General features: G+C 40.6%; 3 protein-coding genes across 20 annotated transcripts in view; 1 reads left to right on the top strand and 2 right to left on the bottom strand.

Moving 5' to 3' along the window:
• LOC139602218 (transmembrane protein 14C-like) overlaps positions 1–1,403 on the bottom strand; it is a 5,767-nt gene extending 4,364 nt beyond the window's left edge. The window contains exons 1-2 of one of the 4 annotated variants that reach the window (XM_071451865.1): positions 1,270–1,403; positions 829–912 (exon numbers count right to left, since the gene is read on the bottom strand). In XM_071451865.1, the coding sequence (XP_071307966.1) occupies positions 829–904 (76 nt within the window). In that variant the 5' untranslated portion in view covers positions 905–912; positions 1,270–1,403. Of the gene's footprint in view, positions 1–828; positions 913–1,022; positions 1,166–1,269 lie in introns of those variants that run through there. The other 3 variants (XM_071451856.1, XM_071451881.1, XM_071451873.1) reach the window with 3 other exon arrangements.
• On the bottom strand, positions 1,303–13,187 carry PAK1IP1 (PAK1 interacting protein 1). 9 transcript variants are annotated; one of them, XR_011683116.1, is made up of 11 exons: positions 13,056–13,187; positions 11,577–11,739; positions 9,600–9,720; positions 9,435–9,509; positions 8,769–8,821; positions 8,197–8,342; positions 8,009–8,106; positions 7,229–7,328; positions 5,938–6,064; positions 2,950–3,127; positions 1,303–1,414 (listed from the first exon to the last, which is right to left on the bottom strand). XR_011683116.1 is itself a non-coding variant. In XM_071451726.1 (10 exons), the coding sequence occupies exons 1-10, from the start codon at positions 13,116–13,118 to the stop codon at positions 3,060–3,062; spliced, it is 1,014 nt and encodes a 337-aa protein (XP_071307827.1). In that variant the 5' UTR covers positions 13,119–13,187; the 3' UTR covers positions 1,410–3,059. The 9 variants fall into 9 exon arrangements, 6 of the variants coding, with proteins under 6 accessions (XP_071307827.1, XP_071307797.1, XP_071307806.1 ...); XR_011683114.1 differs by having other exon boundaries at positions 1,410–1,829; XR_011683115.1 differs by having other exon boundaries at positions 1,410–1,813.
• On the top strand, positions 12,685–25,989 carry LOC139602179 (tRNA selenocysteine 1-associated protein 1-like). Of its 7 annotated transcripts, XM_071451815.1 has the most exons (11): positions 13,250–13,387; positions 14,241–14,406; positions 15,780–15,860; positions 16,869–16,945; positions 17,041–17,174; positions 17,755–17,886; positions 18,787–18,906; positions 21,032–21,227; positions 21,783–21,828; positions 22,388–22,556; positions 25,675–25,989. In XM_071451815.1, exons 4-10 carry the CDS (start codon positions 16,916–16,918, stop codon positions 22,522–22,524), a joined length of 795 nt encoding a protein of 264 aa, XP_071307916.1. In that variant the 5' UTR covers positions 13,250–13,387; positions 14,241–14,406; positions 15,780–15,860; positions 16,869–16,915; the 3' UTR covers positions 22,525–22,556; positions 25,675–25,989. The 7 variants fall into 7 exon arrangements, with proteins under 7 accessions (XP_071307887.1, XP_071307906.1, XP_071307896.1 ...); XM_071451786.1 differs by lacking the exon at positions 13,250–13,387 and adding an exon at positions 12,685–12,819 and having other exon boundaries at positions 22,388–25,885; XM_071451805.1 differs by lacking the exon at positions 13,250–13,387 and adding an exon at positions 13,099–13,237 and having other exon boundaries at positions 22,388–25,885.

The following is a 25,989-nucleotide window of genomic DNA, read 5'->3' as shown; positions in this document are numbered from 1 at the left end:
CTCAGTATTGTTCCTTCTGTCCTAAACTCCACTCACAACACTCACAACAAAGGATAAATCTAGGCCAATGGAAAACAGACTGGAATAGGCACTAGCATCTGTCTAGTCAAATGCATTGGTTAGAGTCACACTGAATTCAGCAATGCCCCTTCCTATCATAAAAACTAAGACGGCTTAGGGATTTTCAAAGCTGTAATAGACAGTGTTGCAACAGAAATGAATCCACAGTTCTGTCTGGAGGAGGGCAAACTCAGAAAAAGGACAGGAAATGAAAGCAGTAGGTCAGAGGGTAAGCTTATGATGCAGAGCCCAGAAGAGAAACAAGTTTAAGGACTGATTTGCACTGCTCAGCTCTACTTGGAGAAAAGATAGTTCTGAAAGCTCTCTGCAGCTTGCAGTATACTGTTATCATCAAAGATTAAAATAGGAATAAATCTCTTAAGGAGGAAAAGTGGTGATTTATGTCACTTGAAGATATAGAACACTTACAGAATGCTTGTATTTTAAACAGCAAAGAAAAAGCCTTTCTGAAGCAAACTTATGACAGTTCACCCAAAGACCACAGAGCAGATATCAGCATCCTCCAGAAGGCAGATTATGGTCTTATCAGCCCAAAGCACCAGCTCAACTCAAAATCCAGCACACCCCACCAGCAGCAAGTTATCAGCACATGGCACAAACCGATAACATTTACATATGGGTCAACTTCGAGATTAGGAGGTTTTCGTAAAAAGCTGCCCAACTCACACCAAGTTATTGGGGAGGGGGAGGAGGGGTTGCGGGGGGGAGGAAGAGGGAGAGAGACAGAAGCACCTTTCGGCACCCTACCTGCTTTTGCATAGCCAATGATCCCCCCTGATGCCACCAGGGCGGCGTAGCCAAAGCCGAGCCAGTCCACTGCCATGCCGAACCCTGGAAGAGAGAACTGGGGTGAAGCTCAGCACCTCTTAACCTTTTTCAGGGGAGGAAAAATTTAAAAAAGCAAAGCATTTTGCTATGGCAAGCTTTTCCACGAGCAAGACCTGCCCAAAGCCTCGGACCTGAGGCGAGCCCAAGGGATGCAGGCGGCTCTGTAGGGAAGGCAGCCCCGGGGGAACAGGGACACCGCCGCGTCCCACCTGCGCGGCCGCCCCGCTCCGCAGCAACCGGGGCGGAGCAGGCGGCGGAAGGGGAGGCCAGGCAGCCACGCACCGCCCAAAGCTTCCCTTTTCCGGCTGTTGTGGGGAAGGAAAGGAAAGCTCCAAGCGCGAAACCCAAGTAGAAACTCACCCCAGAGGCAGGGCAGGGTGAGGCCCGCAGATAGGGGTTGCGGAGAAGGCGGCGCTGGTGTCTTTGCACCTACGTGCGGAGCTCCTGGGAATCCCCGGCACGGCGGGAGGCGAGTGTCGGGTGTGAAAAACGCCAATCACTTGTTCTTAAAATTTTAAAAGTTTAATAGTAATAAAATGGTTATAAAAATAGTAATACAATTAGAGTAATAATAATTTGGATAATTTGAATTAGGACAATATGAGACAATAGAACCAAAGAGTTACGGACGTCCGGGTACCTTTTTTGGGCAGCACGAGCCCGAAAAAGGACACCTAACAGAGGATTAATCCTTACCCTGTTGCATATTCATACACTTCATACATGATGCATAAATTCCATTCAAATACAGGACTCTGTCTGGTCAGTGTCAACTTCTTCCTCTGAATCCTAACAGCGCCTTCGAGTCGGGAAGAAGTTAGTTTCTTGTGGGAAGAGGGCAATAAATTCTTTTTCTCTGAAAGATTTAGGTGTCCTCTGGCTGCTATCTCGCTGCGAGTCCTTTCTTTAAAAAAAGTATCCTACATAGCATAGGATGTTTCTATTTTAACATTTTTTATAACCTAAAACTATATTTAACACAGTACTTAAGAGAATACAGCATTATTTTCTAACACAACACATATAATATTCATTTTAATACTTGCAAAAAGCCAATCATAAAATACATGCATTTTTCACATTGGGGATTCCCGAGCAAGCCCTGGTGCCTACAACTGAATCAGTACAGACCAGGTTTTGTGCTCCTGTTCAGTGAGGGGAAAAGCTCCTGCGGAACTGCAGCCGTGTGCACCTAATCCGTCCCGGTCCTCATCCAGAAGTGGGGTTACGTGGTACAGCTGAGAATTTGGGCTTGGGTTTTGGTGTAGCATGAGCTACAATTCTGGGCAGCCTACAGGCTGCTTCCAGCTTTGATCAGTAATTTCAGTATAGCTCTTGTACGGAACACGTAGAGGATTTCTAGGACCTCCAGATGACAAACTAGTACACCAGAAAAAGCAGTCTGCTGTAGAAGTTATTCAACAGTAGGAGATGGAAAACATCTTGTAAAGAAAATGTTTGGCATTTTTTTTGGCCTGGAAAAATGTAGAGATGACTACTGCCAACAAAGCTAAACTCTTTCTCTTTTCTGAGTGCTGAAATGGATTTTCTTCGTATAAATTGATGATATTACTTGAATTGTTCCATGGATGTTTCACCGTATAGAAAGAAAAAGTACTCCTGTAGCCAGATCCCTAAACTGAAGGGATTTGATTTCTCTTCATAATAGAAGGCATAAAACATGAGAGGCCTGTACTCTCTGCAAAATGCAGCTTTCTGTACTGCATTTCAGATTTTGCCATCTTTATGAATAAGCATAATGGTCAGAAAGTGGGGAGACTTTAATTCCTTTGTTGGCCTCAGTGGTTTAAGTAGGAATCTCCTCCCTCTGTGCCAAGTGCCATAACCAACACATATCTAAGCTATAATGGCATTATGGAAATACCATACAGATGGTATTTCCTTTTTAATTCAAGCTATGTAATAGCTATGATGTTCAAGCTTCACTGGGCTCTGCTTTGTGATCCAGCACAGGGATTTCCCAAAAGGGGAAGAAGGAAACTGGTAGAAATCCACAGCTGCTGGAGCTGTTGAACTCACCTGGGGCTCAGGTGAGATGCTGCTTCCTGAGCTGTTGCTCCTTGCAGCTATGGCTCCATCTGCTCTCCCAGTGTCATGCACACCCACCCCTTCTGACAAGGACAGCTTTGTCACTGCTGACGTTTCCTCTCTCCGCACTGCTGCCTCCCCTCTACCATTCTAAGCAGTTCCCTGAAAACTAGAATGGAAAATGTGCTGAAAAGGAAGATGTACACAAAGATACAACAACAACAAATGGCAAAGTACTCATTAGCAGCAGAGTATTCACTCAAGGTATAAAAAATATGGGTTTTCCCCTAAGGACTGTTCTTTGTCTCCAGTTCACAAATTGTTCGTGAGTCTCGTGACATGCATAATTCTTTGTTGCTACACAGGGGATTTAGATTTTTACAAATGTGTAATTACTTCTAAGTTCAAACTTTAGAATCCAAATTCTGTGGAATTTTTGCTTTTTAATCTTAAAATTACATGCAGACTGGATTTTTTTCCTAGTGCTTCTGCAACTGTGATCACTGTGTCCATGAGCTCATGTATTTAAAAATTCAAACAATAAAAACAGTTTAGCAGTGGCAGACATTTTGTCAAGGACATAAGATAAGCACTATCAAATAGACATAAGACTTTACAAGTGAAATTGCTGTAAACAATTGCCGTACACAATTGCCTTATTTAATCTTACGCTTTTTAATTCTTATTTTTACTATAGAAGCCTTAGGAATTAAAAATCTGGCACCTTTCTGTCAAGTTAACAAACCATTTGAAGTCCTATATTATTTGCATGTGTTTGTGAACACAAACATTTAGGATATCATTAAAATTAAAAGCTGTGTAAGCTCAAACTTAATCTCTTTAATGTTGAAATAAACTGAACTTGCATAAATCAACTATCTTGGATATCCAAATAAGAGGCTTTGTTCATTTATCTAAGTAAGGAAAACAGTTACAGAAGGTAAATATGGACACCCACTTCCAAGAGAATACTGCTACTGCCACATGAACAATTCTGTAACAGCACTGATGATGCTCATTTTGTTTCAGTGTCAGAGCACAGAGCTGAACTGGAGTTACATTCTGTTTTATATCTCTAAACCAGCCTGCATTCCTGTCTCCAGATTTGGCTCAATCTTTTTTCTGATTTTCTCTAGTTTTTCTCTTGCTACACAACTAAGGAGGAATGGATGAAGTGAATCAGAAAAAAGCATAATTCCCATTACTCTTTGAAAACAGAAATAGTAATGACTACTCCAGTAGTGCAGAAAACAACATTAACATGCCTTACACCTTAAAATAAAGGAAACATTTAGTTTACCTCTTTGACCTTGTTCATCTTTGGTTTTCCCACTGTATATTTGTAATAAGGCTTAGGATGAATTCCTGTTCCTATTGACTGAGAAGGTCAGGAATTTACTTCTTGTTTAAGTGCAAACATAAGAGGTGACATTTTAGCAGCATGCCAAAAATTTCAGGTGTTGTATAATTCTTTTTTTATAAAAAACATGGCTCAGGTCAAGGACTGAGAAAAAACATTGGGAAGGGGGAAGAAAAGGTTAAACCTTATTGATATAAAAACTCTTCTGCCTAAAATTATGTATCATATTCTGAGCAAGATGTTTCAGTGATGTGAACCATGGGTGCAAAGATTTTTTTAAAAAATTAAATATATTCAAGTATGAACACAGTAAAAAAGCCAAATGTGCTTATAAAGTCCATGTCAAAAATTAGAAATTACTTACAGTTTTCCATGACTGCAAGAATGGGATGTGATCATTGTACTTTAAGTAATTTTAACATGTTCTTTTTTACAGTAGGAAAAGAAATGTAGGACAAAGTCAGACCATACCTTGAGTCAAATGAACAGTAACATTTTCAACCCTAAAAAGTATACGTGTTTTTAATATGCATTTAAGTGAAACAAAAATGTAACTGAGAAAGATGCAGCTATTTTTATTATTTTAGCTGGCTTTTTCAGAGCCAGTTAAAAAGTGTACGGTATTGTTAATAGAAAAAATATAAACATTACACATTATGAATTTATTTTGGCTTTCTTCACTTAGGGAAAGTTCCCAGGATGATCAGTCAGTTTATTAGGGTAAGAACAATAATTACTTTTAAACAATACATTGGATCAGAGGTATATGTCCTGTTAGGGTTTAGATTCTTATAAAAAAATAGGGCAACACCAGCACTCCTTTTTGTACAGGAGAGAAAGTAGCTGCCTTCATGCCGAGCTATTCTGTTTCTTTTTCTTCTTTTGCACTGGAGCTTCCACCTTTTGTTTCTCTTGAATAATTTTTCTCTTTCTTTTTGCTATTTTAACCCTTTTAGTAGTCCAAAAATCTTTGTTTATCCTGGCTATTGATGATTTTTCATCTTCTGTTTCTGAAAAAAAGCAAGGAATTATTCACACTGACCTTTATGCCTAGTCTTTGTAGTCTAAATGGCAGAGAGACTTATTTGTATCTCATTTTTTAAAAAAGGGTTATAAATATATTTTTATTTTACAGTAGAAAGTGCCATTTATGCTAGTTTTGCCTGTGAAATTAAAATACATGAAGATCAAGTATGCAAATAGATTACAATGCAGGAAAACAACAGCAGAAAACCCAAACAAATCTGAGCTAGACTTCTTAAGTTTGCCCCACTAGAGTGGCCTCACACCTAATTTTGCTTATAGGAAAACAAGACATGCAGTTCTATCAGCTGTTTGTTTTCTTATCTGTCTCAAAAGCTTTGCAGTGGTTTCTTCAGTATGTTATTCCAGGAAACAGAAAGAGAACTTTAATAAAAGTGAAAAGAGGCTTATGCTCTCCAACAAACATATGGGCTTGAGACACTATCAGATCGGTAAGTGTATCTGTATCACTTGCCAGCATCATATCCCCACTTCAAAATACCAGAACATTTTCCAGTGGATATAGGAGAAGCCTCCCACTTGGTGTATTCCATTTCACAGTCACCTTAACAATTCAAAATACAAAGTTCTGTTACCTTGAGATGATGATGCAGTTTTATCAGAGTTTTCTTTCATTTCTGAAGCTTGGTCAAGCCACACTGCAAGACATGTCAGCCTAGCTTTGGTATTGACTTCACACAGTAAAGATGGCCCATCTCTAATCTGAACATAAAAGAAGATTATTTAAACCTTATTTTATTTCTGGTTAAATTTAATGAAGTATTTGAAGTGAGAAAGCACCTTACTGCCCACTTTCATTGTTAGGCAATTATATCACTCAGCTTTTGGAATACAAATATTCTATTACAGATATCAGGGGATAAAGTGTCACAGACACATGGGCAGTGTTAACAGCATCAACCCACTGGAAACTACTGTATTAGGATATTCTACCCCTCAGAGCTGGACAGAGCAGCCCACACAGTTATGCAAAACTTTGCCTGCAGGGAAAGGAATTTGGTCAAAATAAATACAATGTTACACAGAAAGACAAAGATCACTCCGTCAGTTCTGTACAAGGGGAACAGAAATGTAAGGTGAAGAGGAAAAAGGGAGATCACTCCTGCACTTACAAGTATAAAAATAATCAGAGTGGGTGAAATTAAAAACAGTCAAATTCAGATTTGAAGTGTATATATGTTGAGAAATAATTATTTGAACTATCCAAGATACTTATCATAAAATATAGTAGATCCTTCGTAACTAAGCAATAAATTGTAAAAATCTATTTCTGATTTTAAGAGCAAACAATAAACACAATAAACGTTAAAGATAAGACATGATTCCTTGTTGAACTGTGTTACTCAGAACTGTTTGAAAATACAGGAAATACAAGTACTTAGAACATTTATGTATTTGAATTTTTCCAAAGGATAAGTTCCTCCCCCGACATGAACAACCACCTTCCCCTGCCCAAACCATAGACTTTGTGTTTTCAGAAGAGTAGCAACAGTCATCGACATTACAGAAATTCACAGCAGTCCTTAACTAATTACATAGTCATAACATACATAACTGATTAGATAGTCATAAGCCCGGCTAGGTCTGATGGAAAGCATGACTGTACAAAAAGTGGAGATGAAATATCATAATATAATCAGGTTTTATAGTTTGTTAAAAAAGAAAAGATACAAAGATGAAAAAAACACGAGTGCATAAATAAATGTGCATAGACATACATCTCTACTGAGCATAACATGGAAGAAGATCAAGACATCCACATTTCACATAAAATTTCCTCTTAAAATGAACTCTTACAACAGAACTGTCTGCAATTTGGTTCTCTGTTGATTTTCTTAAATGTAACAAGCAGTGTAATATACCAACCTTATCAAGATCCAGATTCCACATTTTAATGTAACCATCACTGGATGCAGTAACAATGACATGCTGTCCTTCTCTTTCAAAGCTGTAAATATCTTTTATTCTGTGAAAAAGAATACATTTTTATCTTACAGCATTGTGGTTCACTTCAGACTAGTAAGCTGAGACAAATTAAAGATGAATAGGCAACAGTCTAAAAAATCAGTTTGAACAAAAATCCTCCAAGTGACAGGCAGGAACTTGGATCTGCTTTGAGTGCTGTCATTTATATTAGGAACATTTGCCTTTGCTAGGCAATTAGGATTCAATTCAGAACTCTTTAGTACTGTACAGCATACACTATTAGACACATCAGTGACATTACTGCTAATGCTTTTTTGTTTTGGTGAATTCAAAGCAACATTTGGACAAATAATTGGTATTCAAAAACAGAGAATATGTAATTACACTCCTATTGTTTGAACTGAATAAAACTAGTTTGTTTTTTTGAAGCATTCTAAAGAGTTAGATTCAGTAAAGACTGGTTAAACACAAGTACACACACTCACAAATTTACAATAGCAATATTCTTAATTCTGTACCCTATTGTTTTTGTAACATGCATGGACACAGTACTTGTGCTCATACAAAAAGCAAACAAGACTGTTTGGAATTTAGCACATAAATAAATTCACTTTCTATACTAAAACAAAAGCAAAATATGCCGAACATTACAAGCCATAGAACTTTAGAGAGGACTCAGCATTGCCACAAATATTTAAATAATAAACAAATATAGAATACCTGTTTTCATGAGCTTTAAATTCACACAAGCATTTTTGAGAGTCACAGCTGTAGAACCTAATCATTTCATCATCTCCAGCTATGGCAAGGACAGAATCCTTGGAATGGGGAAAAAGAAATGCAAGTGTGATTAATTTAATGTGTTTCAAACCAGTTCATTTCCCAACACCTCTCATTTTTGTACTTACTGTAATAAATCTAAGTGAAGAAATCCTCTTCTCTGTTGTAATGGTGCCAGTGATTGAAGCTGTGTCAAGTCTGTAGATATCCACTTTGTTTGCTATCACAGTCACATACTTCTCTCCATCAGGGGACCATTTAATTATGTGTGCATCTGTACACATTGATACAGAGAATCTAAAAGTAAGAATCTTTAGAAGCTGCTAGACACTGTTTTCTACCTAGATCTAAGAATATATTCAGTGAAAAATCAAATAAGATAGAATAAACAGCTATGCTCTTAAATATTTATTTCTGATTATCAGAATCATGTAAAGAAAAACAAACTGAAACACATTTATTTTAATGCTCTGACCTCAAATTTCAAGGAAAAAAAGGATTTACTTTAGTGGTACTATGTTTTCCTTTTGCTAAATTATTATTAAGTACATGAGCTTACATATGCTTGCCTTCACGTGTAAAGAAGACATTGTATAAGTTTGCAGTTAACTGACTTGATTAATTCAGTCAACTTTTCTTTACACGAAAAATAAAACGATCAAATTGCACTTAATTAGTGGATTTAGATTGATAAACTCACTTTGCTTCAGGTTTTTGATGAAGGCTGATCGTCCTTCAACAAGATTCCAAGTTCTGAAACACAACAACAGGCAATGTGCATTCTAGTTAAAAACAGCACAGCAAAACTGAAATCCAATCTGCTGTCATGAGGCACTCAAAGGAAGCTTTTAAGCCTCTCTAAGCATTTTTCTGCCTTCTTAATGCAAAAGAAAATGATGAGTTCATATATTGCTTGCATGCTATAATGTTGATCTTGTGTTATTTATTTTCTAAACCACCATTTGCAATACTGAGCCCAAAAGGAGACCAATAGAAATTTGTGCTATTAAAATAGCATTTTATATCTCTAAAACAGGTATCTACAGCAACATGGAAACACTCCAAGTGAAAAATCACACTAAACAAAACCTGTCACTTTTCAAAAGTTTAAGCAAATTGTGTTCCAAAATGCAAACATATTTATACATCTACAAATGACTTGTGAAGAGTCAGAGCTCACAAGAAGAAGGTATGAACAGCTGGCACTTAGAACTTCAAAAGACAAACAGATGGATCTTTGAACCATTTGATAACAAATATGTTTTATCAGTGTTGCCTAGTCCCAACATGGAACTGTTGCTTATAGCACCTTATTAAGAGTTACTGAATTATGATTCTCAGCATTCCTTCATCAGTTTTGACTCACCTTAATGTTTTATCTGTTCCAACTGACAAAGCTAATTTTCCAGAAGGATGAATAGAAAGAGATGTTACATGTCCCCTGATGAAAACAAAACATTAGTCACATGTATTATTTACAAGGAAAATAGTCATGAAAATGTATGTGAACATGAAGATTTAAGAGATTTACTTATGTGCCTTAATGGATTTCAGACATTCCCATCTCTTTGTGTTCCAGATACAAATGAGTCCATCTTCAGCCCCACTCAGTAGATGTGCTGTTCCATAGAACTCCAAAGAAGTTATCGTGCCTAGAAATACAATTAACAATGTTGTACACACCAGTTATTGCACAAATTAACAGAGAATGTAGAACTTAACAGAAAAGCTTCTTCCATCAAGGCATGCCAGCCACTACCCTAACCTTGGGAAAATCTAAATGATTTCCTAAGTATTTTTTTTAAAAAAACCCTTGAACTTTCTTGCTATATTCAGTAGTCTGATATGCTCTATCAGGCACCCTTTACCCACACATGTCTGCACTCCATCTGGTCTGTTCTGTCACAGCAGTACTCAAACACCAGGGCAGAGAGAGCTTCTATTGGTGATAGGAATGCTCCCAGTCAAAGCCCTGCTCCTGACACACAGCTGAACTTACTGCACTTGCTGCTTCCCCATAATCACCAGATGTATCATACATGAGTTAAATGCAGTTACCATGCTCAGTCTAGCTCCTGGATCTTTTTGATTAATCAATACGGAGCTACAAATGACTCAGATTTATTTGCACAGCCATTAACAGATGACGGTACCAATGATATAGACAGAGGGTGCACCCTCAGCTAGTTTACAGATGACACCAAACTCTGTGAGTGGTGAGGGATGGGATGCCATCCAGAGGGACACGAACAAGTTCAAGCAGTGGGCTTGAACCTCCAAGTTCCACAAAGCATAGTGCAAGCTGGTAGCAGCACAGGCTGGGGGATGGACAGATTGAGGGCAGCTCTGCTGAAAAGGACTTAGGCTTGCTGAGAGATGAGAGGCTGGACATGACCTAGAAATGTGTGCTTCCAGCCCAGAAAGCCAAATGTGTCCTGGGCTACATCTAAGGCAGCGTGGGCAGCAGATTGAGGAAGGGGATTCTGCCCCTCTGCTCTGCTCTTCAGAGACCCCACCTGGAACATTGCATCCAGCTCCAACATGTCCCCAGCATAAGAATTATGTGGACCTGTTGAAGCAAGTCCAGAGAAGGGCCATGAAGATGACCAGAGAGATGGAACACCTTGCTTGTGAGGAAAACCTGAAAGAACTGGAATATTTCAGATGGGAAGAGGCTGCAGGGAGACCTTATTGTGGCCTTCCAGTACTCGAAGGAGGCTTAGAAGAAAGATAGGGATAAACCTTTTAGCAGGACCTGTTGTGATAGGACAAGGCAATGGTTTTAGACTGAAGAGGGTCAATTTAGATTAGATGTAAGGAGGAAGTGTTTTTACAAGGACAGCAGTTTTTACTGGAACAGCTGTCCAGACATGTGGTTGATACTCTGTCCTTGGAAACGCTCAAGGCCAAATTGGATGGAGCTCTGCGTAACCTGATCTGGTTGAAGATGCCCCTGCTCACTGCAGTAGGGTTGGACTAGACGACATTTAAAAGATCCTCTCCAATCCAAACTGTTCTGTGACTCTATCATGTACTTTGAAGCTGTAATTCAGGCAGCACACACAGGGGGAAATGTACCAGGTTAACTCCTCTGACAGCAGCAGCCTGCTTTCCCACACAAACTCTCTTTTGTGGGGTTCATGTACACTTGTGACAGGGCAAGAACACTGGGAAAGACAGTAGCTGAGAGTAGGCATGATCTAGATAAACCATCCTGATAGAAGAAAAATAGCACATAAGCCATTTGTGGCTCATAACTTCTTAATCACTTCTTAAAACTACAAATAATTTAAAGCAGCAGCAGCATTTGTGAGCTAATACCAGAATAATTGTTTTTACCTTCTATGCTCAAAAGCTTACCTTGTTTATATGATCACACCATCATGGCTGCAACACCACCACTACTAGAGTCTTATTAGAAAAAAAACAAGTCTTCTTCTAGCAAGGGCCAGTTTTTCAGCTACAATTTTTTATCATAAAGGTTTTTTACAAAGAAATGATCCCTTACCATTGTGCTGTAGCAGCGCCCCATGTTCAATCTTCTTTTTCATGTCATAGATTTGGATTGTCTCATCTCTGCTTCCAGTGACCACATATCTGTTATTCACTGCTACTGCTGACAATGAGGCAGTGTGGGCATGATGTGTAAAATCAGGGACGACTGTCCAAGACTGTAAACGAAATGCAAAACAAACAGGTCTTTCTCAAGCTTACCACAGAAAGCTTCCACTTCGTTGTCCCATAATTTTATTTTTTAAAAGCAAAAGCTGAAAAAGTATATGTGCAAAAATCAGAATCACAGAATCAAATAGGTTGGAAAAGACCTCTGGGATCATGATGTCCAACCCATGACTGAACATCACCTTGTCAACCAGACCACGGCACTGAGTTCCTTAACCTCCATGGATGGTGACTCCACCACCTCCCTGGGCAGGGCATTCCAATGTCTAATCACCCTTGCTATGAAGAAATTCTTGCTTGATGAAGGCTGAATGCCAAACCTGAATGTCAGCTGGCACAGTGTGAGGCCATGTCCTCTTGCCCTGTCACTGGCTGCCTCAGAGGAGAGGCCAACCCTCACCTGGCTACAGCCTCCTTTCATACAGTTGTAGAGAATGGTGAGGTCCCCTTGAGCCTCCTTTTCTCCAGACTAAACATCCCAGCTCCCTCAGTCCCTCCTCATTGGACTTGTGCTCCAGACCCTTCAGCAGCTCCACTGCCTTTCCCTGGACTTGCTCCAGCATCTCAATGTCTTTTCTGATTTGAGGGGTCCAGAACTGAACACAGCACTCGAGCACCTCACGAGTACAGGCAGAGGAATTATACTTAGCTGTAAGCGTAATGGGATCTTCCTGAGTTAATGTGCTGTTAGAAGATTAGTCCAAAGGATTTAAGCGTGCAAACCACCCCTTGTAATCAGTGCTGTGCTTAGACGAAGCTATCTCTGCACAGAGATAAATCCCAAGAGCAGGAAAGGCGGACTCTCTCGTTTTCCATCACGGCAGGCTGGAGACACGCCTTCCACCTGCCCCCAGCCCACGTCCCATCCATCCTCCGCACCGCGCCGGGAGGAGCGGCCTCGCACCGCGGACCCCGCACGCACGTGGCTCCGCCGTAGCTGCCGGGAGCCCTTCGGGCCAGCGAGGGGGCCGAGTCTGGCGGCAGAGTCCGCGGAGAGGCCGCCCCGCCCCCGCAACGCGCTTTAAGAGCCCCGGCGGCTCCCGGAACCGCGGCTGCGGACGGGCGAGACGGTGAGTGCCGGGGCGCGCTTCCAGAGGGGCGGGCGGGGTATTTCCCCACACACCTCCCGGGAGGCGTTCGAGACCGGGCTGGATAGGGCTCCGAACACGCTGGTCTCGTAGCGGATATCCCTACCCGCGGCAAGGGGTTGGAACGAAATGGCCTCCAAGGTCCCTTCCCACCCAGACCATTCTGTGCTTCTTCCCTCCCTCCCTCCCCCCCACCCCGTTCCCCCGGCTCCCGTTACCTGGCCGGGCCGCGTGGCGAACCCCAGCAGCACCTGCTCGTAGCACCCCGCCACCAGCTCCATCCGCCACCGCACGGCGCCGCCCCGGGGCTCCCACTGGCTCTTCCGCCCGTCCGCCGCGCTGCCTGTGCCGCTCTGCGCTGGCCCCGCGCCTGGCGTCCGGCAGCGCTCGCTCCCTGCGGGTGAGGAGAATCCCTTGGGAGCCGCCGCGGAGCGGGAAGCGCGGGAGGTAGCGGTGAGGGTTCAGGCTGCGCGCGGGACAACCCGCGCAGGGGGGGCCTCGCGGGGCGGAAGCGGCGCTGGCGGTGATGGCGGCGGGGAGGACGAGAGGCGTTAGTGCCGGGATGGCGAGGGGGGGAGGGGGAGCGGTGCTCGGGATCGGGGGCTAGCGGGGAAAAGGGGCGCGGACCGATCTATTGGGAACGAGGCGGGGTGGGTTGGGCTGGGGTGTTCGGCCCGTTCCCTTCCCCGGGGCCGCGGGGCCCCCGCCTCCCTCAGGGCGCGCTGGGCGAGGAGGCCCCGGCTGCGCTTGGGCCGAGGCACCAGAGAACGAGCCCCTCCCCAGCCCCGGGCCCCGCCGGCTTTTGTTATTTCGTCGGGTCGTTTTATATTTTTTCATTACTTAATTTCTTATCGCGTAGTACGATAAGCAGGAAGCGCGGACCTGGCGCCAGTGTGGCCACTTATGGAGGGCCGCGGCCGGGCGGGGCGCACTTGTGGTCGGGCTCTTCCCGTCGTGCCGAGGGCTCGGTTAGAGAAATGCGTCACGGCTCGGGCCTGGGCTCGGCCGGGGTCACCGCGCCGGCCCCGAGAGCTCAGGGAGGCGCCCTCATCCCCGTGCCCTGCCCCAGCGCCTCGTATGAGCGAAATTAGTGCCAAAGGAAGGGGGCGGGGGGATTGCCCGCTGCCTGCCTGAGCGGTGTTTGCACGGACGATTAGGGCCGTGAACAGCTTCGCCCACCTTTTTGCCGTATGAGCACACTAATGAAAGAAAGTGGAATAAAATAAAAAGCTGCTATGATGTGTGTGTGTAATCCAATTAAAGATGCGTTTGAATTCTGGAGGTTGAAGCTGCTTAAATGAAAGCTACCTGTGACTGTAGATACAGTTAAAGCAAATGTAAAAAAAATGTATTATATCAGTACATGCTGTTTCAACTGCTTTTAAAATGATCTTGTTTTCTAGTGAAAAGGCAAACATTGGACAGGGAGGTGCACAAAACCGTTTTTCATAAAAGTTGGTGATAACCTACCGAGAAGCCCTTGTATCACTTGCCTCCTGATAGCCTCTTGCAACAGGAGCACTCTGTCGTGCGTGCCATCTTCCATCAAGTCTGCAGGAGTGAAAAGTGGTAAGTTTAAGAAAAGTTTCTGCGCAGTTGTGAATTCAAAAATCAGTATTTCAGTGTTGAGAGCATGGAGGAGTTCATGGTTCTTTCTGTTGAAAGCTAACGTTACAAGAACGTTGTTACGTGGATATTTGCATTAGTAATGACAAGCCTTAAGAGGAAGAGTTTGCTGCTGATAATTCTTTATAGTGAACACAATTACTTTCAGTTAGCGTGTGCTCAGTGTAGCATACACTAACCTTACTAGTATTTTAGGCCTGTTTGTGCTTGACTCTTTTCTTGGCTTCACAACGGCTGTGATATGAAGTCCATAGTTATTCTGAATAGCACCATGGATGGATGCTCTAATTATGATTTATGGCTATGCTGTGTCAAATTAGTCTAATCCAAGTAGTGCTCTGAACTCTGCAGGCAAGCCTTGAAGGCATTGTAGATGCTCTGTGCTTATTGCATTATGTGGCTGTGGATTTAATCAGCCAGGATCTAAAACATTACATAAATAAATTCCCGTGTGGAAATGGGAACTAGAACTTTGGGCATCAAATATCTGCACAGGATACACCAGATGTAAAAAATCGGTAGGGGCGAAGAACGCCTGTGTGTGAAAGTAGATGCAGAGTATTTTGCAAAGGAAATTAGTTTTTGCACTGATTTATATTTGTTGGATGACTAGGGGAAAAAGCCTAAAGAAAGGATATTGGGATCAATGAAGATACATAGCTCTTCAGGAAAGTGTGTCCACTGGTTTAGTGATAGCAGTAAGATGTTATTTGCTGGTTTTGGTTTTGATTGTAATGAGTGGAATGTGTATGTGAAGGCGAGAGGGAGGAGAAAAGGTGCAGAGAAAGATGTTTGCTTGTGCTATGCCTTCATCCTGCTTTTATTTCTCATATCCCTTAGTACATAGGAAGTGTACCACTGCCTGTTTTCAGCTGCATATTTTGTGGTACAAGTAAATTTAAATTTGGCTAAAAGGGGAAGAAACTGACGAGGTTATACAAAACATACTGAAACCCCCATCTTTTGCCTTGCTTTTAACTATTTTAGAATCTTCTGGATTATTGGGTTATTATATGTAGGTATTTCAGAATTAAGGGTAAGGTATAGGGGACTTAAACAATCTCTAGAATTTTCTAGTGCTTTGGACAGTGGGAAAACTTCGTGGTCTGTTGCAGTTTAGGACAGTGAAGATTACATCTAATCATAATCCTGTTAGCCATATATCCTTTTTATCTCCAATGTTTAAGCAGTGACAAGTTGGAACTTAATTTTTTAAGTTCTGAATTAACAACATTAAAACATATGGTGGGGTGAACATATTTGAAAGTAATTGAGGATAAAGTCCTTCATCTTCTTCTCCCCTACATTTTTTTCAGCTGAAGGAGTGTAATAAATTGAACCTGTGCAGTTTTACTGTTTGAGAAAGACAGAAGACAGTTTGAACCATGGCAAGCCAGGTAAGATCATTTAGTCAGAAATACAGGCATGCAGTGCCTAAATGGATTCCAGAACCATACTCAGAATTCCTAATAAATGTAAAGCTGACATAGCTAGCTTGCTCTGAGTTGGATGTTCTCTTAGTCCTAAGATTTCTTCTGGCAACTGTCCTCAGGACACTTCATTGTGTCAACTCAAGCAGGTTGGGGGGCATTACATTAAGCTTTGCAGTTTACACTGTTTGAGTGCAAGTTCTTCTGAAGGAGCTTGCACATAACACTCTCTGTATAAGATACATGTGGAGATGTTATAGAGGAAGAACATTAAAGCCTGCGTAAGTAAATGCTATGGAACATCATTCTTATTTTTCGAAGTCCTTGTTCTTCAGAATCTTCATTGAGGGAGGCAACCGATGTTAACAAGGCTGTGTCCCCATCTCTTTTGTGTAGTTGCCCCACTCACTTCCTTTTTGAGCTGTGTTTTTTGGGGTTTTAGTGTTTTGGTTTTTTTTTTCTTAATTTTTCCTTTTTTTTTTTTTTTTTTAATTCCCTGAGGGGCACTTTTTATGCCTCTTTCCTCCTTGCCTTGCATCTGGGTTTGAGTTTTCCCTCAGCCGATCTAGTGCCTGATCCTGGTCTGCTTTCTCCTTAAATTCCATGAATCGGCCTCTTGTTGTTGTTCCTGGCCTGGGAGAGTAACTCACTGCTGGGTAGTGAGGAGAGGCATCTCACTGAAGAATTCCTAGGTGAGGGGAGATAGGGACAGTGGAGATTCCTTCTAGGCAAGAGTGACAATTTCCCTGCCTCTTCATCGTGCGGATTGTGCTGCGGCAGGGTTTTTTGCATCCTGGAGCTCAAGCGGAACACGGTCCAGTCCTGAAGCTAATTAACATTTAGGATTGGCCAGCATCAAAAGGCTATCTGGTTTGTCCCTAATTCCCAGAGGAAGCTGTCAATCCTTTAGCCAGCTTGACAAGTCAGGGGAATATGGCTGTTCATACAATCCTTTGGCTCTGTTATTTTTGCCAGGCGTTTTCCCCAGAGGCTGCTTTCCCTCATGGGAGGCGGAGGGAGAAATGGGACCCCAGGCTTCTTTCAAGGGCAAGGTGAATATGGGGAAATCACCTGTGGTGATGGGGAGTGGGAGGGAGGAATGTAAATGAGGCTAAATACTATAAAGGTCATTTTTTTCTCCCTACAGGACTTGATGGCAAAAAAAAGAGAATGTCTCCAGGCCTACAGCTGGTGGAGAACACCCCAGAAGAAACGGAAGAAAAAGAACAAAATAAAACCAGGAAGAATAGAGTTTGTCCCTAGTAGTACTAACACAACCAGGTAAAGACCTTTAGAAAGGAGCAGCTCTGACCCTTTATCTGTTTAAATTGCTAATGACTAGTGAATGTCATCAATTAATTTTAAAATCCTGAAATGGCACACCTGGTGCCTATATAGTGAGTATTGTTTATGGAATTGTATTGCCATTTGAATAATGATTTTTTTTTTTTCCTGGTTTGTCTCTCTCATAATCACTTGAGATGCGGTGTCAAAATAGTCTTAGGTCTTTTTGAATTCTGGCTGTAACTTAATATTTTTTTTCTTGGTGTTTTTGGGTGTCCTGCCCTTCAGGCAACAAATAAGTTTCTAAAACCCACTTCTCAAATTTATCAAAGAATCTTTAGTCTTTATTGAAATGCTTGCAGAAGTGGTAGAATGGACTCAGAGAAATTAAGAACTTGCTGGAGTGGATGGCATTGCAGTTCTGTACAGTGCTTAGCAGAGTTTTGCAGTTAATACTCTCTTCATATTTTGTCTCCTTATTTGTTCAGTGATAACTACTTGCTTGTATGTTAGGGACTTTATACTGACGTGAACTGTTATTTTCAAACTTAATGGTGGTTCTCTTACCTTTTTAAAGACCGGACTATTCAATATTTGTTGGGGAGCTGACTCCAGAAGTAGATGATTTTCAGCTCTATGACTATTTCCTAAAGAGGTACCCTTCATGTATTGACTGCAAAATAGCAACAGACCTGCTGGGATATTCCAGGTAATGCCTGTGAAAATGTGTTAATGCTGTCAGTATGTTTGTTGCTATAAGTAATCTATAAGAACTTACATTTGAACTGGTTTTGTATTTTCTTCAGAGGCAGGAAGAGAGATTATTCTCTGGCATTATTTTTTAACAACCTAGATCCTTGGGGTTCTGAAACTTTGTGGTTAGTTATAGCTAACTAATGGGTTAAGATTCAATTTAGCCAAATGTATATCCGCATGAAAGCGGTTAGACGGTGGGAGAAAGGAGAGCTCTGCATGGGCATCTGTGCTTACTTACAGCAGTGTGTCCACCTAGTCAATGCAGTACTCAGGACAAAATAATTCCCTTTTTACATGTGGAAGAAAAGTGTAAAGCCTAGCAAATCTTAGGGGGTTGGGAGATGGAAATACTAGTATTAGTAAATAAATCTTAGTAGAAGTTAGACTGGCAAGGCAGAGAGTGAAGCAGGGATAAGTGAATTTGCTGCTCAGAAAACACTGGCTGTAATGGACTAATTCAAGAAACTTAAAAAGAAATCTGAGAGAGCAAATTTAGAAAGAAGGTTAGAGCTGTAGAGCATAGGAACGGGTTAATACTGATATATTGAATATACTGAACTGCTGTAAGTGCAGAAATATATAATCTGGTTACTTACACAGATAGCAGTTAACATACATTGTTTTGCTGGCTTTCAGCAAGTTGCATCTTAATGCTATCAACAAAGCTTTTTGCTTCTGGCCCAAGTTTTTAATTTTGTGAAAGCATCTTCTGTGCATGCGCACATGCCAGAGAGGTTGCTTAGGTAATAGAAGCTATAGTAGCTACTATTTTCATGAAGACAGAAATTGAATTAATTGGCTTTGTAACTGTTATGAATACTAGAATTTGTTTTCTCCCTTTTGAAAATTGTAGAGGGTATGCCTTTGTCAGATTTGGTGAGCAAGGTGATCAGATGAGGGCACTGCAAGACTGCCAGAATGCACCAGGTCTGGGGGGAAAACGAATCCGGCTGAGCATAGGAATTTCTAAAAGGTAACAAATGAGTTGTGCATTGATAAAGTAATTCTGAATAATTGGATTCTTTTAGCTCTGCCTTTGTAAAGACTGTGGCCCTTGCTATAATGGCTGTACAGGATGCAAAATCAAAATCAAGAAGCATTATGTTTTGACTGCCTGGATCCATCAACCTCTTTGAGGATTGCTGGGGAAATCCAACTCTTAAGTCTAGCCAGATTGTATAACTTGGGCTTAGCTGCTCTTGTGACCAGCCTTAATGCTTATGGTAGTGAAGCTGAATGTATTTGTGTCACTTTTGGGCTTGAAGAAGTTAGAAGGGACAACAAGTGTTTATTTTTATGCTAGGAGGCTCTTCTGGGCCTTTCCCCTTGGCTTAGACAAGTTAGCACATTGTTAGTTTTAAAGTAGGCTGGCAGAGGAAGGAACTTTTCAGTGGGAAAACACAGAATATAGAGGGGAAGAAGCCAAAGGAGATGTTGCTTGAGCAGTTTGTTTAGAAGACTGCTCTTTGCTCCTCAAGTGATTAGTGCAGTAGGAAATTGAAAGTTGATTTGGTTTCAGAGGTTTTCTTCTCCTGCCAGCTCAGTTCTCTCAGTCAGTTATTTAAGGCAATCCAGTTAGAGACTTGATACCAAATTTGATAAACTGTGATCCAGAATACAGGCAAAAATAGAAGTGTCTATGAAACAATTTCAGTATATATTCATGAGGTTAGCTTGTGTGTTCTGTTAGAAGGCTAAAAATAACAGCTCCTGCTTCTCTTCCCTGGATAATTTTGCCAATGTTGCATCATTGCTTTGGAACAGAAATGCCCTTACCCAAGAGAGCACTGTCCAGATTTGCTTTCACTGACTTGCTCTGAAAATGAAGTCCCAAAAAGAGTTTTCTTCACTTCTGCTATCCAGAAGAATGTCAGCAGTATTTTTAGATGTTTCTTTCCTATAGAGATGGATGTAGGAGAGAAGTTGGAAGTAGAAGACAGAAGCAGGAGACATTATGAAACATCATTTATTTGCTACAGTAGTAAGACAATAAAATACCTATTTATTAGAATGTATGTGTAACTTGATGGTAATGAAGCAGAAATGCAGTGTGAGTATTGACATACACACCTCTAATCTACACCTGTTTCTGAATGGCTGAGTACTATGCTCTCACAGCATCCAAAAATCCAGCCATCAGAGTAGTTTGTCATTAAGTTACTTACATTGGATATTGTTTCTGAGCTCCTTCAGTTTGTGGTCTTGGCAAAAAGCTCCAATCTGAATTTTCTGTAGCAAAGTGGAGATAAACAGACATTGGACACTGCAAGCATAGGAGGTCTCCTTGTATGTAATCAGCAAGGAAATGTCTAAGCATAGGGGATTTCTTGGAATGTGTAGCTGATTTGTCCCAATGTTTTTCTTGTGGTGTATCTCTGGTTTAGAACAGACTATTGTTTGTTGATACTTGTTATTAGTCAACTTGAAGTTGCCCCTGGGAAAAAATCTGCTCAGGAGAGGGAAAGCAGTGAAAACGAATCACCTGGCCCTTTGGTCTTCATAACTAATAAGTTTTGTAATTTTCCTGCTGCTTTGGCTTCACTCTGGATAATGGCAGTGCTGACTTCACCTGACAGCTAAGCTTTGGCAACTGTTCATGGACCAAAACTTGAGAAGGTGAAGGTAGACATGATAAATTGACAGGCAGTGTCAGATGCTTCTCTGAAATAGATAATCTGACTTTACCTCTTGTCTCTGGAAATAACAAGATTTCATGTTAACAAAACAAAAGATGGAAGGACTAATTAATCATTTAAAGTGTCACTTAAAAAGCAGTGCTTGGTGAAGGTCTCTGATCTTAATGAATCTTTTTTTTTTTATCAGTAATTTGCTTAAACAATACCAAAAGTATCCAAACTGAATACAGATAAATGTAACTCAAGTTAATCCAGAGAAATAATTATTTTTGGCATTGCTGAAGGCGAGCATTTGCTCTCCTCATAAACATGAGGGGTATTGTACTGTGACGTAAGACTTCCTGAAACTTTCTCAGGAGAGTTTCCTTATAAATTTGGAAGTATGTGAAATTGTTAACTTCAGCATTGGGTTTACAGTTGTTCTCCAACTCTTAACTGTATATACACCTTCTCATGTTTCAGACTGAAAGCAGAATTCCAGCGGTACCAGTCATACAACTATAATGATTATTATCAAGATTATCAGAACTACTATTCACAGTGGAATTACGATCCTTATGCTGACTACAACTACAGCTCCTATACTCCCTATGATAGCATGCAAGCTGTTGGAGACTGTTCTTTAGGAGATGCTGTTATGGCTCCAGCTGTTTTTGAGGTAAAGATACTACATAGTTAATTAAAAAACCCCCACAATTAACAAGTCATATGGATTGTGTAAATCAGATCAAAAAGTCCTAAAACTGAAATCATGCTGTCAGATAAGTGTGAAGGTTATGGTCAACATGACCTTTTGGATTTAAGTGCTTAAGTGCATTTGTAGAATTAGATATTTATGCAGTAATATTTGTTTTTGTATGTCAAATAACAGTTCTAACTGCAAGTTTTTGCAGTGTTTCTCTCATCCTGTGTTTGTGATGTACTTTGCTTAAAGCAAAGAATAGTTGTAATGATCAACTGGCTGACCTAGATATGATCATCTTACAACTTCCAAAGTGCATTTCAAGTGGAACTCTACTATGGTTTTCTCAAAAAACCCAACCAAAGCATTAAAAAGCAACAAACACCCCACAAGAAACCCTCTCTCAACAAACACTACCTGCTCCTGCTTATTTTATAGCTGTGGGAGGAAGGGAATGTTTGGGAGCATAAAATTATTTTGGATTTGTGATGCTTTCTGAAACTGATTATGAATACTTTCTCTTTTTTTTAGGAAGCTTCAGCTATGACTGAAATCAATGATGACCTAATAACTGAAGGTAATGATACTGCTTGAATTGAGCCACACTTCTGCCCTTTAACAATACAGGCCAGTGACTCTTGGGTAAAGAATGGGTAATAGCTGAGATGAGGTAGGATTTTTAAAGCTAATAGTGTACACTAGGTCAAGTAGAATGGGACATTGTCAACAATGCTTTGCAGTAGGTTTCTTGTAACTTTGCCTTCATTCTCTGTCCAGAATGGTCTGTTGGAGAAGGTACTAGATCTTTGTATTGATTCTGTTAAGATTATTTTATGTTAAGCTCTTTAGTAGACATATCTTGTAATGGTGTCCAAAAATTTTAATTATCCCAAAATCTCTGCTTGATGTGGAAATACCAGTACAGTCCTAGCATTTGACTACACTAATTTGAAAAGAAGCTGGACTTGTTAGCTTTGTTAAAATTCTAGGTGAAAAAACATCTCACTAGGTGTATTATTAAGTTTGTTACATCGTTAAATTTACCCAAAGTACACTTTATTAGGCATTTACTTCAGGTTTTTGTGTGCAAGCCTCCCAAGTTCTGACACTTGTACTTACCAGACTTTTATTTTTAGATCCACAGCTGTACTTGGATGTTGATGAAATGAACAGACAATTCATGGAGACAAGTGAAGAACTCTATGATGCCCTCATGAATTGTCACTGGCAACCTCTGGATACGGTCACTTCTGACATCCCCTCTGCTATTTAAGTGTCTTATATAGCATGACCGTTATGACCAAGGTGCTAAAATTACATTTCTTCTACATTACTCTAGATCATAAGTTTTAAAGCACAATGATAGGTTGGGGTTTTTTTTTGCTATGCTTTTGGCAGTTTCTGTAATCTTCTTTGTTTTGTTTTGTTCATCACTTGGAGCATCTTGAAATCATGTAAATATTCTAGAAATGTAAAGAGTTCAATGGGGTCTAAAGATAGACTTGCCTGTGTAAATAAAATTTTGTTTCTGCAAACTGGCCAGCAAGGGATTTTACTTATATATGCGAAACACTTTCTCCTTCTGGCTTGTGGAGCTTAGCTGGAGGCAGTAGGGATATTTCACTTGTCATTGGTATAGGCATCAGCACTAGCAAGATACTCCCAAGATGCCTAGGCAATCTTACAAGCTTTTAATCTTAACGTGCTGTCCAGTTTTAACATACAGAAGGGTAAACTCAGAGCTGCTGTTGCTGCAAACATTCCAAAGACTAAGGATGATACCTACTGATAATTTTATTTCTGCCCTTCTTGTTAGTCTTCTCATCTGATCTTTTACAGCACAGAAGCTGGTGTAATATAATACCTGTTCTTACATGTAAAAATCCTTGGAGAAAACCCTGTGGTTTAAAGACGGAAGAAAAACCCATCAGGAATTAGACTACCCCAGTATCCTCTTCAACTAAGTTGCACCCTATCCTAAACATCTGTTATTTGTTCAGTCTTCATGCTCAGATGTTTCATAGTGATGAGGTCTATAACATTTTAGGATGACAGTTCTCAGTATTGAAGTCAAAAGAGGTTAGGGGAGATGGCAATGAAGAAAGTTCTGCTTTAAGACAGCAACTTCTGAGTGGCTTCCTCTAAACTACTATTATCTGAAAGGGTATAAAGTATTTTCCAGCCATAGGGTCTTAAGCTCCTGTTACTACTTAATGTACACAATGAAATAAATTCAGGCTGGAAACAAAAGAATACTTTTTGAAGAGAAAAAGGTATAAATTATCATATAGCTAATACATGTGAAAGCTACTAAAGCTACTGAAGGCATTTTGGTACTGATGTGTGTTTTGGGGGCAGTCTAAACCATAATTGCTAGGATGGCAGGTTTTTTTTTCTTTAATGACTTAATTACATTGACGTGGTGGTCATAACCTATATGCTGTTCTTAAATGTGAAACTAGTACTGCATTGCAGAGTGATGACTTGGCACAGCAGGTCCCTTCTACCTGCTCACCAGAATCTCCCTCTTTTCACAGTTTACTTTCAGGTGGGATTTTTTTTTTAAGTCCCACCCATGAAATCCAGATGCACTAAACTAGAAAGGTCTTCTGGTGTGATATAGGAACTTCATTCTTCCTGAATTTTGTGCATTGCGTATGTAGAAAGAGAGAAAACAAAAGCTGTTAATTTAGGCAGGGAGATTACTATCACAGTCTTAGAATGTTTTCCTGCTTTGGAGAGAACTAGTTGCAAAGTGGCTGAAAACTGGGATTTTGTACATGAATGTTTCCCTGGTGTGAGCTGGGCAGTCTTTGGAGAGTCACAGGAGGGAGATTATTATTGGGAATGTGACAGAAAGTGGAATAAATGAAGCAAAGAGAATCTGGATGGTGAAGGGAATTGTGTCCGTATAGAATTGTTTCACAGGATTGCAGAAGGAGGAAACTCAAAATAGTAGATGCAGGCCCCTTGAATTTGGATGTGGGGGTGTTAAACTTTAAAAACCATGCTGGATTTGATGTCACTTCAGTTGTAGCGCACAGTTGTGGTGCCTGAGCCTGGTAGTACAAGCCAGTTGCTAGGCAAAGGATTTTGTATCTAGCAAGCACAGTCATCACAAGCTGGAAGATTACAACCCAGGCAGAGACCTGGAAGCTTCCTGCTTTGAAGTGCATATCCTGCTTTGCATAGCATTACCTAATACCATACTTCACTTGCAGCAAGTAATTTGTGGGAACCTTTCATTGTGTTATCAGATCCTAAGGGTGCACGTTCACTTGCTAGAAATACTATAGAATATCCACTGATTTTTTAGCTTTTGGGAGGTTGATCCATGTGTGAATTATGTAATAAGGAGCCCATGTAGTTGTGTGATTTCACTTTGATCAGCACTGTATCAGCACAGCACATAAACCTCAGAGTCTGTAGTCACTATATTTATGCAGATTTTACATCTCAGCAAGGTCTCCACACTCTGCATTAGAGAGTCTTTTTGGACATGCACCACCTGTTCTAGGCTGTAAAGTACCCATATAGTGAAAATACTGTTTATGCAATGTAGTGGAAGAGGTTGTTTGGGCCATTAGTTTTGCAAACCTGAGAGATGTTGGGGAATATATTTTCTTTAGTCAGCACAGAAGAAAAGTGAGGTGAAGGGGGAGTCTGCTGGTTGCAGCCTGTGTGATACTCTTTTAAATAGCTCTCTTTGTTTTCTGTCTCCTGAGCCTTTCTAGTCTATACTGCTTACCAGTTAGGAGAGTGCATATGTGGGATCAAGATACTGTGTGCAGCACAATTCTTTACTGTAAATGCACACTGAAAAAGATTCTGTGTTGGTGTAAGCACAAATTTGGGAAAAAATGAGTGCATCGTATCTGCTGGCATTCATTGCTGAGACTTTTAATTGAGGAAACTTCCAGCACTGGTCCAACTACTGCCTGAATTAGCAAGCTTACACAAAAACCTGAACATGTCCATCATACAGATGCCCGTTCTCAGTTCTACAAAGAGCTGATTGCAGTAGAAACATAAAAAAAAAGTATTGGGAGCAATGTTTTCAACACCACGCTATTTCACTTTGGTTATGTTCTGTCTTTTTTTACCCAGATGAAATGTTGTGGGGTTTTTTAAGTCTGATGAAGGGGGTTTTTTTGAAGAATCTTAGTATTGGTTTTATAAACTCTTCATTGTACCTAGCTGTGATAGATAGTGCCTTTACCTAAAACCCACTTATTTCTTGAAGAAGAGTAATGTTTTTGTTTTCCACTTCTCTGAACAGAAAAGCTTTAGTACCATGGTTTGAGAGGCTAATGATCCTGCAGTCAGTGAACAGGGAGAAAAAAACAGGCTAAAAACCAGTGAAGACTGAAAAGTGTTCAAAAAGGTTAAATGGTACTTAAGCCGTGAATGTTTCTTTTTGCAGGGATGCTCTTGGACCAACAGCTTCTTTCTAGTGCTACCTCAAAGTAACTTGCAGATATAACTCACAGGGAAGATTGATCAAATGGTGATGATCACTATCATTCTGCTGGAGATATATATATATATTTGCCTTTTGTTTTGTCTCATTTTTAATGACATCTATTTAACTTCAATGACTCATGTCAATAGATGTTGTTTGACTACATCCACAAGTATTTCTGAGTCATGAGTTTCTTTAAAGGTATGTCACCAAATGGAAATTGTTCTAAGTAGGTAAAATAAGTAAATAAAGCAGCACTTGAATTTACAGAGCAAA

This window comes from Agelaius tricolor, unplaced genomic scaffold (genome assembly GCF_023055355.1).
Source record: "Agelaius tricolor isolate 1412-34295 unplaced genomic scaffold, bAgeTri1.0.p SCAF_2, whole genome shotgun sequence".
Taxonomy (NCBI): Eukaryota; Metazoa; Chordata; class Aves; order Passeriformes; family Icteridae; genus Agelaius; species Agelaius tricolor.
The sequence above is the reverse complement of the archived record's forward strand: the minus strand, read 5'-3'. Positions and strand labels throughout refer to the sequence as shown.